The sequence below is a fragment of the Lemur catta genome, chromosome 2, assembly GCF_020740605.2.
Source record: "Lemur catta isolate mLemCat1 chromosome 2, mLemCat1.pri, whole genome shotgun sequence".
In the NCBI taxonomy this organism is placed as follows: domain Eukaryota; kingdom Metazoa; phylum Chordata; class Mammalia; order Primates; family Lemuridae; genus Lemur; species Lemur catta.
Window position 1 is genome coordinate 108,347,456 of NC_059129.1, and position 18,070 is coordinate 108,365,525.

The window sequence follows — 18,070 nt, forward strand, 5'->3', positions numbered from 1 at the left end:
AAATCCACAAAAAGCTTTGTATGCAAATATTCAGTTTTATTCATGACAAGCAATATCAGGAAGCAATCCAAATGTCCATCAAGACATGTCCATCGTGGAATGGATAAAACTATGCATATTCACACAGTGGAATACTACTCAGCAATAAATAGGAAAAACTAATACACATAAGGGACTCATCTCAAAAAGTATCATGCCAAGTAAAAGAAGGCAGACACAAAAAATACATACTTCTGGGGTGGGGGAAATTAATGGGAAAGTGCACAGGGAACTTTCTGGATGATGGATATGTTCTATGCCTTAAAATACATTTGTCAAAAGTGATATAATGGAACACTTAAAATCTGAGCATTTCACATTATGTAAATTATACCTAATTTTAAATAATTAAAGTATAAAATTTATACAAAAAATATCTGACAATGTTAATATAGAAGATGTAAAGATACCAACAAGAGCAGAACAGAGGGATTAGATTGAGGACATAAGTCAAGAATAACTCATGTGGTCTTTTCCACTCTCTAGCTTTTGTTTGTGACATCACAGGAAGATTTCTGCCTTTACTCTATAATGTACACACTACTTTGTTAAGAAGCAGAAAAACCCACCCACACACTGCCTGGGCTCTTGAGTAGCATTCTCCACAGTGTCTCCATGGCACTCATCACAGCACTTTCCATATTCTACTGTAATGAGTTGTTTACAAACCTGCCTATCCCCACAAGCACAATGGCTGCAACACAGTGGATAGCTAGTGAATGTTTATTGAAAGAATTAATGAATTTTCATGCATTATCATTTACATAACTGTGGGGCAAGTTGTTTTCTTCTCAACCAATTGCCTTTAAGGGATACCACTTACCTCTGTCCCCCCAGTTGCCTTTAAGGGATACCACTTACCTCTGTCCCCGAAGAACAGCTGTGTACAGGTGAATACATTGACTGTCTTGAACCAGCCAGTACAGGAGCCCATCACTGAGGTCTAAAGTTAGAGCAATTACCTAAATAGAAAATAAGGTAAGAAAATGAACCAAATGGGTATTTGAAGCATATCTTTGTGAATAAGTAACACTTAAACTACAGATTTCTCTTTAACTTCTTCTTTGGAATAGTAAACTCAGCGATTTTTACCTTTTGCTGAATATAAAAATTATGTGATTGTGCCTATTACTACATTATTTGAATATAAGCACTGGTATCCTAAAATTCTCCAAAAGGCAGGGAGTATCTGTTATTCACTTAGCTCCAGTGGTTGTCAAAGTATGATTCCTGGACCAGCAACAGTAGTACCACCCAGAAACTTCATACAAATACAAATTCTGAACCACACTTCAGCTCTACTGGATCTGAAACATTGAGCCTGTATCAAGCCTTGCCTTTATGGCTTTAGCTAGCCATGGCTCTAGATTCTTTAGCCACATGAACCAGTTGATTTTACCATTGTTTAAACCAGTTGTTCTCGAATATTGATGCACATTAGAATCATTTGTGGAATTTTTTTTTAATCTCAATTCTCAGGCTGCACTTTATCAATCTTTGACCTCTGGGGATGGAACCTGGTCTCCAGCATGTTTTAAAACTGCCCATGTAATTCCAGTGTGCCACCAATGCTTTAAACTATTTTGAATTGTATTTCCTATTAATTGCAACAAAAAAATCTGATATACTTTACAAAGACCATACACACAGGGTGTTTATGTGTTAAAATTGAATAGTCATATGTATATAAAGCCCTAGTCCCAGATGACATCTTAAAACCATTTCTTACTGCTCTTTCTTTATCTTCTTGTTGCAATCCATATCTTAATATTATTAATACATCCAGTTGTGTAGGTGAGGAAAGGCTGCTTCTTCTATGAAATAGAGTCCATGGGATAAAAGTTACCAAAGAACCTTTTGCTTTCTTTGGCTTTATAGATATTTTTCAAATAAACGGAGATTGCTAGGAACCTGGTCTGAGTAGTGGAGTTTCCCTATGGCAGACCTAGAGGCTGAGAGGTACCAGGACAGGCTTTAAGTTGATGACTACATCTTTAGCAAGATGTAACATTTAAACAAAAACGAGCCAGTGAAAAATGTAAAAAGAGTACAATAAGGTGTCCAAGAACTAAAAATACTTCCTGACAGGTTACACTGCTACAAAGAAGCAGTCATAAGGCACATGACTGCAGGAGCCCTTCACTTGTCATAGAAATCACAGCCTTCTATCCCCAGGAAAATTCAACAAACTCCTTCCCCAGAAGGTAAAAACCTATTCTAGAAATTCCCAGCTTTTTCAGAGTTGAATCATGTCTTGCTTCATGATAAAAGAGAGTTATTATTTTTTTCAGTTAATATGAAATCAGATTAATCTTGTTTGGTTATTTATAATGAGATGCACTGGAGTTTCTACAATACAAATCAACTCAATTTCATCTCTTTTTAAAAAGGAGATTCTACAACTCCTTTTGCTAGAATACAACAAATTATTCCAAGCATAACATAAGTAAAATCCAGGTGTCGGGTCATTATCCCATTCCTCTGCATCAGTCAGCAGCCTCACATTTAAACTGAGTCAGAGGGTGTTCCATAAATCTTTGGTAACCATTGTTATGTCTAATAACATCCATATCTTGGAAATAAACTCTTTCATCCAAACTAATCTTTTATGTTAAAAGTTTAATTCTATGGTAAAATGTACAATATACTATGAGTGGAACTCATCATATAATGAGAAAAAGTATCCTTTCACTTTAGATCAATCTATTACTTTCCTTTTTCATCACACAAATAACCGTGTCTTTCTATAAATAATTGGCTGATTGTATTTCATTATATTTGTTGATTACAAAGTATTTTATTACTGCATAATAATTCTGTGAGTGACATAAATGAACGACAATGACATGAACAGCTTTGCCTTCATAACATCCACTAGCATTAATGGAGGCAGATGCATCAGATATCAAACCATGGAACCAGTACATAGATTTGCACACTCACCAGCCTGAGAGAGGGTTTAGAATGGGAATTTAAAGAAACATCCCAAAACATGCTGAGGCACCTAATGACTCACTCATTTATGGAAAAGTACTCAGGGTCTCTCCAGAGCTTTTTCCTTGCTAGTGAAAATACTCGACCATATCTATAAGGTCCGTGGGAAGATTACTGACAAAGCCCTGGGGGTGGGGAGGAAGTTACTCTTAAGATACATATTATCTGCCATGTACTTTTAAAAAATGAAAGAGCTTTCCCCTAATAATTGTATTTGAGATATAAAAAATATGCTTTCATTGTATTCAGACTTAAGTGGCTCCAAAATAGAATTAAGGAATTTTTTTATTATTTGACAAGAATAACTAATCTTTGGATATGGTGCATAAATTCCGTCTATTAAAATATCTGTGTCATAATCTGTATATACAAACCAAGTCTCTACATATCCTAGGAATTATAGCCCAGGTATCCTATTGGAATTAGTGATTAAGTGAATGAACAATCAGTTCATATATATACATATTTTTAAATGATCTGGTATTCTGCATTACATGTATTTTATCTCTACAGAAAAAAAGATTTAAAATAAGAAAAATTAAGGGAGGTATTAGGTAGAAATGGTGTAAATGATTTATTTCTTCTTAATGCTTTTCTATAATTTCTAAGCTTTCTACAGCAGACATATATTACTATTATGATAAAAAATAAGATTCAGAAATTTAGATGGATACCTAGGGGGTAGCTAAAAAGGTTTCAGAAAAATAGATATTGCTTCTAGAAGTTGAGGAAGTAAAAGTAACATTTGCTTTAGAAACATTCCTACATCAGGTGTATTTTCCAGATTGAGTTATAATAATAAAAGCTTAACTATTGAGCTTTTACCATGTACCTGGAACTATTCCCACTACTTCACATGAATTATCTCATTTAATCTTTATAACAACTCTAAGAGGTAAGATAATAGTTAATAGTCCCACTTTTCAGATAAGGAAATAGACCCAGAGAAATCAAATAATTCACCTAGGTGTCATATAGTTTTTAGAATAGTCAGTACCCAAAACTGATTGAAAATAATAAAACACCTAATCACCACCCAATATGAAGCTCTGAAATACTCAATAGAAGTCCTTAAGACTATAAAAACAGTAAGAAATTAAAATGCTTTTAAGTGTGGGTTGACTCGAAATAAAGCAAACTACAAAAATCTCCATAGTATAAATATATTTGAATATATATAATCAATTAAGACCATCAAATAAGGCTTAGAGAAATTTTATTATACCGAGATCTTACTATAACAGTATTTCCTTTAAGATTCTATCTTAACTACTCACACTAAGCAGAGACAGTATTATCATAACTATAGAATAGCACCATTTAGCATTATGAAATGATCAGTTCTCATTTTTAATCTGTTACCTTTTTCCCAGAAAACCAAGGCTGTGCCTGCAGTATAAGGGAACTTTCCCCATTTAGTCTGGTGCTTTCAACTGAGTAGAGTGTGGTCCAGTAGAGATATCCACCAACTGAATCCACCACCATGTCATTCACCAGCAGCTTCACATGAGTCACAATGTCTGTGTGTCCTGTCAACACAGACTGCCTTTGTATCTACAGAACATAACAGTGTGGTCAGTTAATGATTTTCAAATGATATTGTTATTCCAGAATAATTTATTGCATTAGTAAATTGCTACATTCATTCATTCAACCACAAATGTTAACAGCCATCAGCACTATGTGCTGGGTAGTGTGCTAAACCTCGGAAACATAACAGCAAGCAGGCATGGCACCAGCCCTCATGGAGCTTATCTCTTTTCATGGCTCCAAAAAGAAGGCAAGTGAATTCATTTTGAGTTAAAATACTTGCTATTTGTAATTATACACCAGACAATCAAAACACTGCTGGATAAGAATACATTCAATTGGACTCCTGAAAAAAATGTGTCCATCTTACAAATAATGACATCTCTCCTTGCTCCTCTCTATCAGTGTATCTCCCTAATGCTAATTACCATCGTTACTGAGGACCTATAATGTGCCAGGCACTATTTTTTTTTATATTTAAAATATGAGCCCCTGCAATCCTCACATAAAGCCTATATGGGTTTCTGTTCCCTATTTTTTCATGAGTAAACTGGGTTAAGCAAACAATTTGTCCTGGAGTTAAACAGTTTTATAAGAGATAGAGCAAATATTAATACTTGACACCATTTTTTATATCCACTTTCCACTTCCTTTTTCAAAACTATTTTTAAATAACCTGTTTAGAGAGCATTCTCTGGTTTACCCCACTCAACTCCATTCTGCTTGCTCATCTTTGGCACTTATGGATTCAGACTATACAATATTGCTTTGCCTCTAATACACTGCCTCATATGCTCTTTTTATTATTTTGTATATGTATTTTATCTCATCAAATGAGCAGGGACAAGTAGTGATGTCTGCACAACACTGAAAATACTGAAAAGCCCTGAGTTCTACATAATAAAAGGATGAATTTTATGGTATATGAGTTATACCTCAACAAAGCTACTATATTTTTTAAAAAGAGCAGAGTTATGTCTACTATTTACTTTATATTCCCTACTATGCCCACTCTCAAGGCTTTCAACATGTTGATAGCAGATAAATGATTGTCGAACAAATAAATGGGCAACAAGCACCCTTCTGATTAGAAAATGATTTCAGTGCCATATTTCTTGATCTGTCAGACCGGTGTTCTCATCATTAACCACCACCCTTCTCTTCAAAGTGCACCACCACACAGGTGTGCTGGATGTCTTCATTCTTCCTCAGAGTCTACCTGCTACCCTTCTCCACCCTACTTGTTCCCCCAGAGGCTGATATCTACGGACTGTATCAGTTGGGCTTCCATGTTCTCTGGCTTCTGGTGAGGTTCAGCCAAGGGAATCACTGGCAGAAGATCAGAGGGCAGGAGGAAAAAGGAGTTGGGGGACTTATTCCCTTAGCTCACTTCTCGCCAGACCAGACATCTTGATAGTGGCTGGGCTTCCACACATAGAGTCACAGTTCATGTGAGCAGCTCCCCTACAGCTACAGCCCTCACCACGTTCCCCTGCTTCTTCCTCTTGCCTTTTCACACCTGGGGTTATATCCTCCCATGCTTGCTAACCCTGGTGATGCTTCACCCTCCCTTGTCCATTTTCCCCAGCCCTGTCCACACCTTTGAAAATAGTCACTTCACTTAGTCTCTTTGACTCATGCCTTTGGAGTGCTCCATGTTCCTGCCAAGACACTGACCCTCAGGGGAGCATTTGAATGTATTGAAAATATATAACTATTAAAAAAATAGTGATACCAAATTTCATTTACACATAAGCACACTTTAAAAGTGAGCAGGTTTAAAGACAAACATTAAATAAATAATAGCATAGGTGATATGCAAGTATGAAAAAAATCATGAAAATGTATGCAAGTCACTGAAGTAGGTGGGCATTTTTCTAGAGCATCCAGGATGCCAGGCTTCAACTCACCACATATGTCTTTCCAGCCCAGTAGAGAAAGTGACCCAGCCACTCAAAAGCTAAAGCCCCCGCTCCTGCAATGTTGGGTATGTGATAATTCTCTGAGATATACGTCCCATTCAGCAGCCACACATAAACATCACCTTTCATGTCGCTGTAGTAGAGGCTGTTGTTATACCAATCCATGTCTCAAAACAAAGTAAATCATTAGCAGTTATTTTTCACATATGCCAACAAAACCGTGGTGAGTTAACAAATCACATATGCACCTCAATATAATTTTAAAACATATACTGACCTAGACGTTCACTAGAACTTCAAGGATCTGTCAAGAATATTTCAATATTGTTATCCCAAAATCTTAACCCCTGGAACAGGGAGAGGAATTAATATACATTGAACATCTCCTCTTTGCCAAACATTGTCCCAGGCACTTTACATATCTCACCTAACTCCTGAAACAAAGTTACGAAGCAGGAATCATCTCCATTTTTGAGAGGCAAATCTAAGACAAGGTGAGATTACCTATTCTTCCAAGACCTCACAGATAAAAAGAGGGGGAACCCAGGTTCAAGCCAACTCCAAAGGAGCATCCTTTCCATTAGTACTATACTATATCCTACGGCCAGGTCCTATGTTGGTCAGAAATGGCCAAGAAAATAGATAATATAATTAGAGAATTATAGAATATGTCATCTTCAGGCAAGATCACTGTTACATGACCCTAGAATAAAGACTTTTCTTCCTTCTAATGCCTTCTAGGTAACATTACCCATTCATTACTTAATAATCCCCTTTGTCAACAAATTATTTCTTACACATCATTTAGAACTCTATACAGCAGTGTCTTGCTCCAGTCTTATGGAAACTCCTAGTAAATTACTTAAGTATAACCGTTTTAGCGGAACAAGATAAGCTATGACTACAAGACAACTTTGACAGATTAATACAGGAGCACTGTATCAGAGCCTTCCTGAAGTGGGCATAAATCAATAAATAACCTCACATTTTATGAATTAATAAAATTCATACTTAAGAACTGACCTTTTCTTAACAGTATCACTGGCAGTACAGTTGTCAATATTTTTCCCTTTCATTATTGACCTAATACCAAAACACTCAATTCTTTTGGTTTACTGAATATCATGGGAAGTCTTATGAGTAGAAACCTGTCATCCAAGTGAAGAAAAGGCTTGGTGTTTACCTGACACATTTCCTATATCTGAGGATAAGAACTCGCCTGGGCCAAAGCTATTTAATGGTTTACTCCAAAGCCCATCCTCTTTCACAGCCATAATAAATGGTGGTTCGGTAGCTGTTTGGTAAAAAAGAAATTAAAAGAAATATCACAAAAGGCATACTTTTTTAGGTACTCATCTCATACCTTAAGATTTTCTTTATAAAATAAAAGAATATCTGCGTTCTGAAAAATACTGTGGAAGGATATGAGTAATTGTTATCTGCTTAATAGAATGATCTATCATATTAAACATATTTTCTGATTTTTACATAAATATTTGAAATTGAATGTGAAGGGAGATATATGGGGATGTTGCCTCTAGGACAGTGCGTGGTCATGGCAGAATTTTGGGGTTTTTTTGTTTGTTTGGTTTTGGTTTTTGTTTTTGGCTTCTGTTTGTCACGGTCCCATTCAGAGCACCCAGAGGCAACTGCAAGAACAATAGTAGTGTAAATGGTACAGTTATCCTTCCATTGGCCTTCAGCCAAGAGGACAGAATTCAGCATAATTCACAGCCCTCAACTTCGCTCAGCAAGACCTTCAGAGTTCGGCAGTGCAGTATGCTTAATAAACCATGAGAAAGAAGAAACCCAAGAAGAAGAAGAAAATGATGGTGTTTCCTCAAAAATATCTTGGAAAGTTTAAAATACCAGGTTAGAAACATTAATTAAATACCACACAGTGTTTTATTTGCTTTCCTAATCTCAGACCGTAAACACATACTCAAGAGGGCAATGTACTCTCATTCTAATTACCACGTTTAAGGCAAGGAATTTTAAAGGACACGTGGGCTAAGCCTCTTTTTGTCAGAATCACTCCCTAAATCATTTTCTTACCTGGCACCAGAGTGGTACCCACTGAGGGCTCCGACCACGGGCCTGGCCCCTTGGGAGAACTTGCTCTCACAGAAACCTTGTATTTCGTAGCACTCTGCAGCTCAGGTACATTAAGCGTGGTCCCACTTATGTTAGAGAAAACATGAGTGATTTCAGGAAGGTCTTGGGTTGATACTTTCACCTCATATGTCCAGTTCTGCCAGGCAGACGGGCCTAATTAGAAGAGTTCAACAATATCACTGACCAGGATGACATCCACAAGGGCTAACCAAGGATTATCAGTAAGTTCATTTATAGCTTCATTTCAAATGGGAGAGTAATTGGGGCAGTAGCACCTGTCACCCCACTCATCACCAGGGCTGGTTTATCAATAAAGCTAGGCAGTGCCCATTCCTTCCATGCAGGTCATCTTGCTCCGTTGAAGGAGACATCATGCCCAACAAATAGGACTGCTCTTTTTGTTTGTTTGTTTTTTGGACCGCTCTTTAGTTAAAGATGTATGCTTGGCTGCACAGAGTTGTCAGGGGGGGTTCTCTACAACACTAACAGATATAATCAGGCTCTTAATAAAACATGCTTAATGATGAATCTCTAAAATAATTCCCAGTGTTTGTATAGTACCTCCCTCCAAAAAGCCCAATCTACTAAAAAAAAATGACTGTTCATTTTTAGCCAGCTTTGAGATGTGCAGCAAACAGACATAATCAATTTTGTCTTAAAGAAAAAATAGCCAATGTTTATTAAATCCTTGCTATTATCTAGGGAAGTAGGGGTTGGCAAACTACAGCCCACAGGCCAAATCTGGCCCACTGTTTTTGTAAATAAAGTTGTACTGGAACATAGCCACAGTTATTCATTTACATATCATCTAGGGCTGTTTTCACGATACCAAGGCAGAGTTGAGTAGCTGTGACAGAGACCAGCTGACCCACAAAGCTGAAAATATTTACTATCTGGCCCGTCTTTTGCAGAAAAAGTTTGCTGACCTCTGGGCTAGACATTGTTCTGAGTGTGTTACTTATGTATCTTAATTTCATCTGCATGACAATCCCATGAAAAGATATAATTAACATTCCCATTTCCAGTTGTGGAAACTGAGGCATGGAGTGGTTAAGTAACTTGTCCCAAGTCATTCTGCTTAAATAAGTGGCAAGACCAGCATCTGAATCCATGACGGCTGACTGCAGAGTCCACCTGCTAACTCACCACACAAACTGCCTCTCCAGAGTTGGAGAGTTAAGCACAGAGGATTTTAGGGTAGTGCTCAAATTCATGCAAGATCTCAATGGATACAAACATCTCAACCCAAGTATTCTATCTCCCTAACTATTCACCCTGACTAGAATGTCAGTGCCTAGTTCCTAGTAGACACTCAACAAATGTTCTAACTATTCTGTTGGGATATACATGGGAGGTGTAGACATTTTCCTAATGGAAAACTAATAAATGCAGAACAAGTGTATAAACACATTTTTTAGCTAAGTAGCTGCTTCTGGTTGATGACTGAATAACCACATAGGGCTCTCGAAATTAAATCGCAATGCCAAGCAGCTCAAGCTTTCCTGCCCTTCCAGCAGCAAAGCCAATATCCACCCTGGGGACATTGCACTCACTGGCTCCTATGGCGAGGGCAGGAGGCCTCCATTGCACAAGGGCCTGGTGAGAGCCAAAGAGCACTGAGAGCTCCTGCGGGCGGCCGGGCAGAGGGTGCAGCTGGGTGGACAAGCCAAAAATGACTAAGTTACCAAATCCAAATTCTTCTATATGACTCAGGTCACATCCCACGATGAACTCATTAAAAGACAAAGCGTCCTGTTGGAAAACAGCCTTGCCATCGGTGACAAGGAAGTCATTGTTTTCACAAGCAAAGCTCTTCACATTAGCAAAGGGGACATGAGGTAGGACGAGATGGGAAGCAGAGCCATCCAGAAATGTTGACATGAAGACTTGGGCGGTGTCGTTGAAGTAAATGATTCTCTTGGACTGTGGCTTCACCGCGAAGTCCTTTAATGTGCAACTCTCCACGATACGCATAGCCTGAGCCTCCCGGCCAGCTGGCACAGGAAGATCTACTCTATAAATGCCGTCTCTCAGGAGATAAAAGACATACCTAACACGGGAACAAAAGAAGCCTGATGTGAATCAGTGCAAGGTCCATGAATGACCTCAGCTCATTGCTTATTCTGCTGCACAATTGGAACCATTATCTCTCAAGTCCCTAAGTATAGGGTTTTCCAAGGTGCAAAAGGGTAAAAGTAATTACTAAACATATGCTCTACTCATTTAAGTTAGAAGTTAGAACATGGGAAAATTTGAGCCTCACTTGTAATGCTTAGTCTCAATTATTCTAAGTGACTTTTTAAGGAATCATATAATTTAAGAAGGGAAAGAGTCTTTAAAGATTTTAAAGAAAAACATAATATATATAAATTACATTGCTAAACATAGTATTTACTATAAAATACTTTCCTCCAAAATGCACAAATTCTTACATCTAATTGTGGCAGTAAATTTTCTCATGAATTGTGAATAATAAATGGAAGAAAGCAAAACATTTAAACCATTTATTTTTTAAAATTGCACAGTTATCATTTTGCTACAAATATCTAACATAACCACATTTGTAATGGACTAAACTTTTTTTTAATGTCTGCAACTGAGTCAAGCATTAGAGCTACCATTTTACAAATTATGAAAAAATACCCCACAAGTCACCAAAGCAGCTGGACAGGACCACCCAGTAATCAGGAGAAAGGAGTCAATGGAAGAATTAAAGAAACACACTTAATTTGGAGTCAAATCTCATAGTAACAAGGGGGATGATCTTTCAGTAATGAAAAAGAAAACATACTGCCAAAATATTTCATTGATAATCAAATCCATAAATAAAATTTTAACTAAAACATCAAACCATTAATTCGAATGTAGCTAATTTAGAATTTGTGATCATGGAGACAGGTGCTGACAAAAGTATACTTTTGCATGGGGAAAATTCTTATCACAACCCCAAGGATTGGCAGAATTCCAACCTCTTATCACAACTGTCAAGTCATTTTCCTTGTCTTTATTCAGTTCCACTGTTTTTTTTTTTTGTTTTTTTGCAGAAATGACCCAGAGTTTAATATAAACACCCTCTCATTAATGTATCAAAATTTAGAGGCATTATATTCCAAATATATAAAAGTCCAAATCGTATTATTTTGCCCTTATGAGTAAAAGTTTTTGCAAATTAAAGTCCAAAGGCATTTAAGTTTAAAATCAGTTTTTCTTGGCCTAGTGAGTTAATGGTCAAAAGTATGAAAATTTTTAAGTTCAAACTCCATCCTCTCTAATTTATTTATTTATTTTTATTTCAGCATATAACAGGGTTACAATGTTTAGGTTATGTATATTGCCTTTGCCCCACCCAAGTCAGGGCTTCAAGCGTGTCCATCCCCCAGGTGATGCGCAGTGCACCCATTAGGTGTCAATATACCCATCTCCTCCTCCCCCCTCCCACCTGCCCGACACCCAATGAATGTTATTACTATATGTGCACTGAAGTGTTGTTGATCAGTTAATAACAATTTGACAGTGAGTACATGTGGTGCAGTTCCACTCTTATTCCTCTTGATGACTATTCCATATCTTTATTGATATGCTCAAGACTCCTCTGCTAGAACAATAGCCTGAGATTTAAGCTCAATTTTGAAATGTGAAGCTATGTTCTTTTTCTTAAGAAATGGTTGTAGCAGGCAAAAAGCAGAAAAAGCGTGGCTCTTATCTTCCTGCCTTTGTTTCCCAAATTGAAATTTGGAGAAATTTCAGAGTAGACAAAAACAAAATATCTGGCGTAAAGATCACAATTATTGTACCGAAGCAGAGGGGAGCACAGGTCTTTAACCCGATCACCACTTTGAAAGAGAAAAGAAAAGAGAAGGAAGGTGAGGGCATGTAGGGTGTGGGAGGAGGACAGAGAGGAGAGGAGAAGCCAGGGTCAGGGAAGAAGGGGACCACAGAGAGAAGAAGAACAGAGGTTTATAATAAGTACAAACTCAGTAGGGGAATAATTCACTGGTGCAAAAATAACAGCATAAAAGAAAATATTTTTAATACCAGAAGAATAAGCTGTTTCACACATCAGATATACTTTAGAAACACTGTATACACACTATTGCTGAAAGTTACATGCTGATTTTTACAGAAACTCTCCTATCATGGTATAGGGAGATGATAAGAAGTCAGGCCCTGGAACAAGAAGTCCAATACTGGTTCCATCGCAAAATAGCTGTGTGATCTTGGACAATTACTAAATCAACCTGTACTTCACTTCCCTTATCTATAAAACTGGGACAATGAAAAGTACCTACCCCTTAGGGTAAATAAGGACTAAAGGAATTATCAGAAGTGATACACTTAGGAACACATATTAAGTGTAAATACTAATTATCATTACCATTTCTAGACACATCTCAAAATCTAAGCACAAATGGATTATATCTTAATGGTAAAAAAGAGCCACTGAAGACCTCACTGAGGTGCACGTGAATGATTGATTTAGTGGGTGATATTTATTAGCCTCAGAATGAGTCATTTTGTATAACTGCCAACAAGGTTACATTTCACAGGATCTTAGGCCTTTACAAATGAGGAAAATAAGATCCAGGCAGTCCAAAGGTCTTGCCCTATATAACAAGGTTTTCTGAAATATTCTAAAACGTTATGGGCTATTTTTTTTTTCATTCAGAATGAAGTAACTTTACTCCTATGGGAAATGTAAAAGTTTAATCTTACAAACATTGGCCTTGCTTATTAGTTATTAACTTGTCATCTGGTCCCATTTGAGAAATAATAACTTCAGTATAACTTTCTATTTTTTTATCCTTCACATTCATGTTCATCTGGAAATCACAAAATACATTCCCAAGCAAATACCTCATTTCATCCTCAAAATAACCCAACTGGGTAAGTGTTATTACCTTCACTGTATGTACTGATAAGCCAATGGTCACAGACATGAAGTTACTTGCTCAAGGTACTACTGCCCAACTGAGCGAAAATGTGTCCATTTCATTTGTAGCAGGAGGAAAACAGTTATTTGAAGCTGAAAATTTTTATTTGTTATTAACCATCAATTCCTGTCTCCTAAGGTGGATGCTGGCAGCTCTCTTGTTAAATCAGCTTCTTGATAGATACGAGAACCAGATGAGAAAGATGAACTTGAGCTGAATTGCTCAGCAAAAGGAACAGGTGCTGTGAAAGGGCTTCTCACAGGGTGTGTTGAGACCCTGAGTCTCACCATAAAGAAGTGACAAATCCAGGCCTAGAACCCAGGTCTCTGAGTCCCAGACAAGAGGCCTTTCCCATATTCCCATATTTGGCTGTGAAAGAGAGAGGAATAACTACTTAACTAGAGGAGGAGTTGATCAAGTGAAGAAAAAAAAAAATTTCTCCTGGTTCAAAAGAATGAAAACTTTGCCTGGATTTAATTACATTTGCCTATAATGAGATGCATAGATTGGCTCATCTGGTTCTACAATGTTTCATTAACAAGCAAGTTTCCCAAAGATTATTGCCAATGGAGGAGAATTTATCTTTTACAAGGCTAACACTTACCCATTGTATGAATCCGCTACAATTTTTTGAGGTGCAATAAGAGAAGGTGGAGTAATTTCCTCAATGTTTAAGCAGTTCTCTAAATCACAGACATATACCTAGAGAATCAAAAATACATTGGTGGGATTATTATTCAGTTTGGCCAACAAGTATCTCCTGAGCATCTGGTCCATGCTTGAAATTGTGCTAGTCACTGAGTGCTTTCCAAAGCAAACAAACAAAGCCCTTAAAAGGAAGTTTTATATCCTATAGCCTAATGAATTTATATACTATTTGGATCAATGAAATGTAAGTGCCTATTTTCCTGGCTTGTGGAGATACTCAACTATTTTTAACATTTAAACTGTATCCACGTTTACGGGCTTCCAGCCATAGTGATGGCCTTTGCGCATTGTGGTAAGCCTGTACCTTCCACAGAAGTAGAACTTGAAACACTTTGAGACTGTGTCTTCTCAAGGATACTGTATTTTCAGAGACCTACTAAAGTTACCCTTGATTATTATATAATTTAAAATGCTTGCAGCTGACTTTGATTATGATGGGCAGTTTTATGTAATGATAACACAGGCACTACCACTATCTTATAGAAGATGATCATGAGTATAAGCTCATGACTCTTAAAAAATCACAAATAAAGATGATTTAATGGGAGGTAAGGACTAGTACTAGGCAAAGTCTAGACTCTCCTATAGGCAGATCTATCATTCACTGATAACCTAGTGTCTAAAGCATAGTAAGTACTTGAGTATTTATTGAATAAGAGAATTATGTTTACTTGTACATGTACCAAAATATGCATATTAACACTTAGTTATTCACTTTAAATTGTCAAACTTACCAGTTCATCCATGATGAAATACATTGTTTGATAAAGCCAGTCTACAGAGATGGAAGAAATGAATCCTGAACCTCTGTAAAATATTCTCAGGTCAGACACATCAGACATGTTAGCAGCCGCCTTCACCCATATGAGAGTTCCTTCAGAGAAATAAACAACTTGCTGGTGGACATCAACTGATATTCCTAGAAGAGTCATGCAAGTACATGTACAGTATTATATAACAACCAGGACAAAACCTTATAAGAATGAGAATTTATTCCTTTTTTTTAATTTTTTTTATTTCATCTCTTCATGGGGGTACAAAGGCTCAGGTTATATACACTATCCGTGTCCCGCCCATCCCCCCGAGTCAGAGCCTCAGGCGTGTCCACTCTCCAGACAGTGCGCCTGGCATTCACCATGTAGTCATACCTCCTTTAATGTTCAATAAAGAAATCAAAATAGAAGTCTTTCTTCTATTTTAGGAAAAATTCTTCTAAATTTTTCTAATATATTAAGATATTAGAAGAATTTATTTTAAAAATATTAGGACATACTCTTCTAATCTTTTATTCTAGAATTATTTCTTCTAGAAATTCTGGGTCTTTCTTTTCACACTAAGGAATCATATACTGACCTGTAATATTGTGGTGGATAGTATCCGATTGAAGGCAATGTGCTTCGTCTACTAAATGTTTTAAAGATCTCTTTCTTAGAGAAGTTTTTCTGGATAAAAAGAGCCACTGTTCCTCTTCTTGAACTGAGAAAACATGATTTGCAGAGAGACAGACCAACCACATGTACACTACCATAAAAAAGATCAATACTACCTGTCAAAGCCAGGGGACTAGTGCTTAAAAGAGACTGGTCAGATTTTCTCTGAAGGCACTGCGGCATTGTATCTATGGTATAATCCACATTATTTCATGATTGAGGATAGGAAGTATGGGGTCAATGAAGTAAGATTTATGGGTATGTTCCCCTAAATACCCCCAAAATAACATCACATGAAGTATCACCATTGATGGCTTGCTCCAATAAGAATTCTGCCCATAACCTCAGCCATGAAAATTTGCTGGGTGAAGGGGTCCAGGCCACAGTTGGTTATTGCATAACACTCACAGACAGACATTGGCTGTCTCTGTGTTGCCTTCAGCCTCTCTCCTTTTGAGACAGGAGAAAAGTCCTTAGAAGAATAAAACGTGAAGGCTGCAGAGCTCTGCTTGATGTCCTGTTCGCTTGGAGACTTGAAGCAGGGCTCATGGATAAATACTTTTAGAGCAATTAATAAATGTTATGCAATAATCACAGTAACAACAACCTTAACTCTGCTCTATATTTAACTGACCCTTTGGACATGCTTCTTGAATAACAAAAATACCTCTCCTTTCCTAGAGTCTAGGAACAGCCAAAAAACTAAAGGCTGGTGATAGATGACATTCAATATCCACTGGCATAGCATGTGCAGATTAGAGTAAGGGGCAGTCAAGTCAGCAGATGGGGTTCCAGTGAAAATAGAAAATGGACTCCTAGTGTGTGTTATTCAAAGCTCTTATACTAGTCTCCTCCAAAATTTCTGATCATTCTTAGAAAGTATTTTCATTTTTAATTTTGCTTACATATGCACCATACGGTTAGTATGCAACCTCTCAAGGCAATCATTAAAATACCAAAGCCAAAAAAGGGTGCTTACAAAATAATAACAAGATAATTTGGCAGATGGTAAAATGTAAATTACTGAAGTCCAGATATATTTAAAAACTTTGATTATATATAATGTAAAAGGGGTATTAGGGCAGAAAAGCTACGTGCATTCCCCTAAGTGTGTAAATGTGAGTCACAATCACTAGTGATTTCAACTGAAACCAAGGATGTGTTTAAGGCCATTTTTTAAAATCCCTAAATTTTGTCATTCTTATTTTAAATTCCTAATTTCTAATCTGAACATTTTCAATGTAAGGACTTACTTCAATTTGCCAAATGCTTAGATTCATTTAAAATTGAAAACTTTCCAAGTAGCCAAAAGAGAACATTCATTTGGGCAGAAGAGGTGGGGTCTTTTGGTCTACCAGATGACCAGGATGTCTGGCTCTGAACCCACCACGCCACCCCTCATTCCCATGTAGCAGAAGGAGCAACCTGGGCTGTTACCTGCTGGGGATGGAGTGGTAATACTAGACTCTGCTTCTGGACCCTCACCAACTTCATTTACTGCTGCAATAGAAAACCTATTCCAAAAACAATTAGAGAGATGTGTTTCACATGGCATGGTGTGAACATGAGATAAAAATAGAAGGAGATATAACGTTTCTATTTAAAGGACCGTGTGGCAATGCACGTATCTAGTTACTTGGTGCTACTGCTCAGCACTAAAATGACCATCAATCACACCCTTGTTTGCATTCCCCAGAGAACAGTTGAGGGTCACAGGGGTCAAAACCTGAACTCTGCTATCTGCACGACCCTCATTCCTCTCCTAATTTAAAGAGGCCTTAGTAAATGCTAGAAAAGCTAACAAAAATAAAATAATCCCCACAGTGGTTAATAAAAATACCATTAACAGCACTTCACCTCCCTGCCTTTTTATATTGAGTTAAACAAAAAAACAGCATTCGTGGTGTTTATGGTGTCTTCATCAGCTCATATTTATAAGGATCCTCTCAATATAATAGAAAGACTTGAGAACTTTTTGCTTAGGATGTGTAATCTAGCAAGCAGATAAGCAACAAGGACTTCAGCCTAATAGTATGGAGTCAGTGGCACTTCTTAAAGTACATTTAAAATATTTTGGGGCCATATTTCTTAAATAATTATCATGCCCGCAGCCATGCGGGTTACATTTTCCTCTGTACCACTTAACTCTTACCTGTAGGTAGTATTTGGTAGGGTGGAGTAAAACTGGAAACTCGTTCTCTGTGTCCCTGAATCTAATTTTTGATTTTTGCTGATCAGCCTTAAATTATAACCCAAAATAGGTCCACCTGGGAATTGGGGTGGAGCCCAGCTGACTTCCACAGTGTCGGGACTTGAGCTCTCAATATTCCTAATGAAAGGAGCAGCTTCAGGAACTGGAAGAGATAATGGTGATATCATGAGCAGAAAAATGGACAGGGTT

At 37.3% G+C, this 18,070-nt stretch overlaps 1 protein-coding gene across 2 annotated transcripts in view; it reads right to left on the reverse strand.

The window, feature by feature from the left end:
- Positions 1-18,070, reverse strand: part of ROS1 (ROS proto-oncogene 1, receptor tyrosine kinase) — a 105,311-nt gene that overhangs the window by 60,478 nt on the left and 26,763 nt on the right. For both annotated transcript variants that reach the window (XM_045544246.1, XM_045544245.1), the window contains exons 8-18: positions 17,822-18,023; positions 17,107-17,183; positions 15,593-15,715; positions 14,974-15,158; positions 14,136-14,233; positions 10,154-10,650; positions 8,541-8,753; positions 7,669-7,779; positions 6,474-6,652; positions 4,396-4,587; positions 901-1,001 (exon numbers count right to left, since the gene is read on the reverse strand). In XM_045544246.1, the coding sequence (XP_045400202.1) occupies positions 901-1,001; positions 4,396-4,587; positions 6,474-6,652; positions 7,669-7,779; positions 8,541-8,753; positions 10,154-10,650; positions 14,136-14,233; positions 14,974-15,158; positions 15,593-15,715; positions 17,107-17,183; positions 17,822-18,023 (1,978 nt within the window). The remainder of the gene's footprint in view (positions 1-900; positions 1,002-4,395; positions 4,588-6,473; positions 6,653-7,668; positions 7,780-8,540; positions 8,754-10,153; positions 10,651-14,135; positions 14,234-14,973; positions 15,159-15,592; positions 15,716-17,106; positions 17,184-17,821; positions 18,024-18,070) is intronic.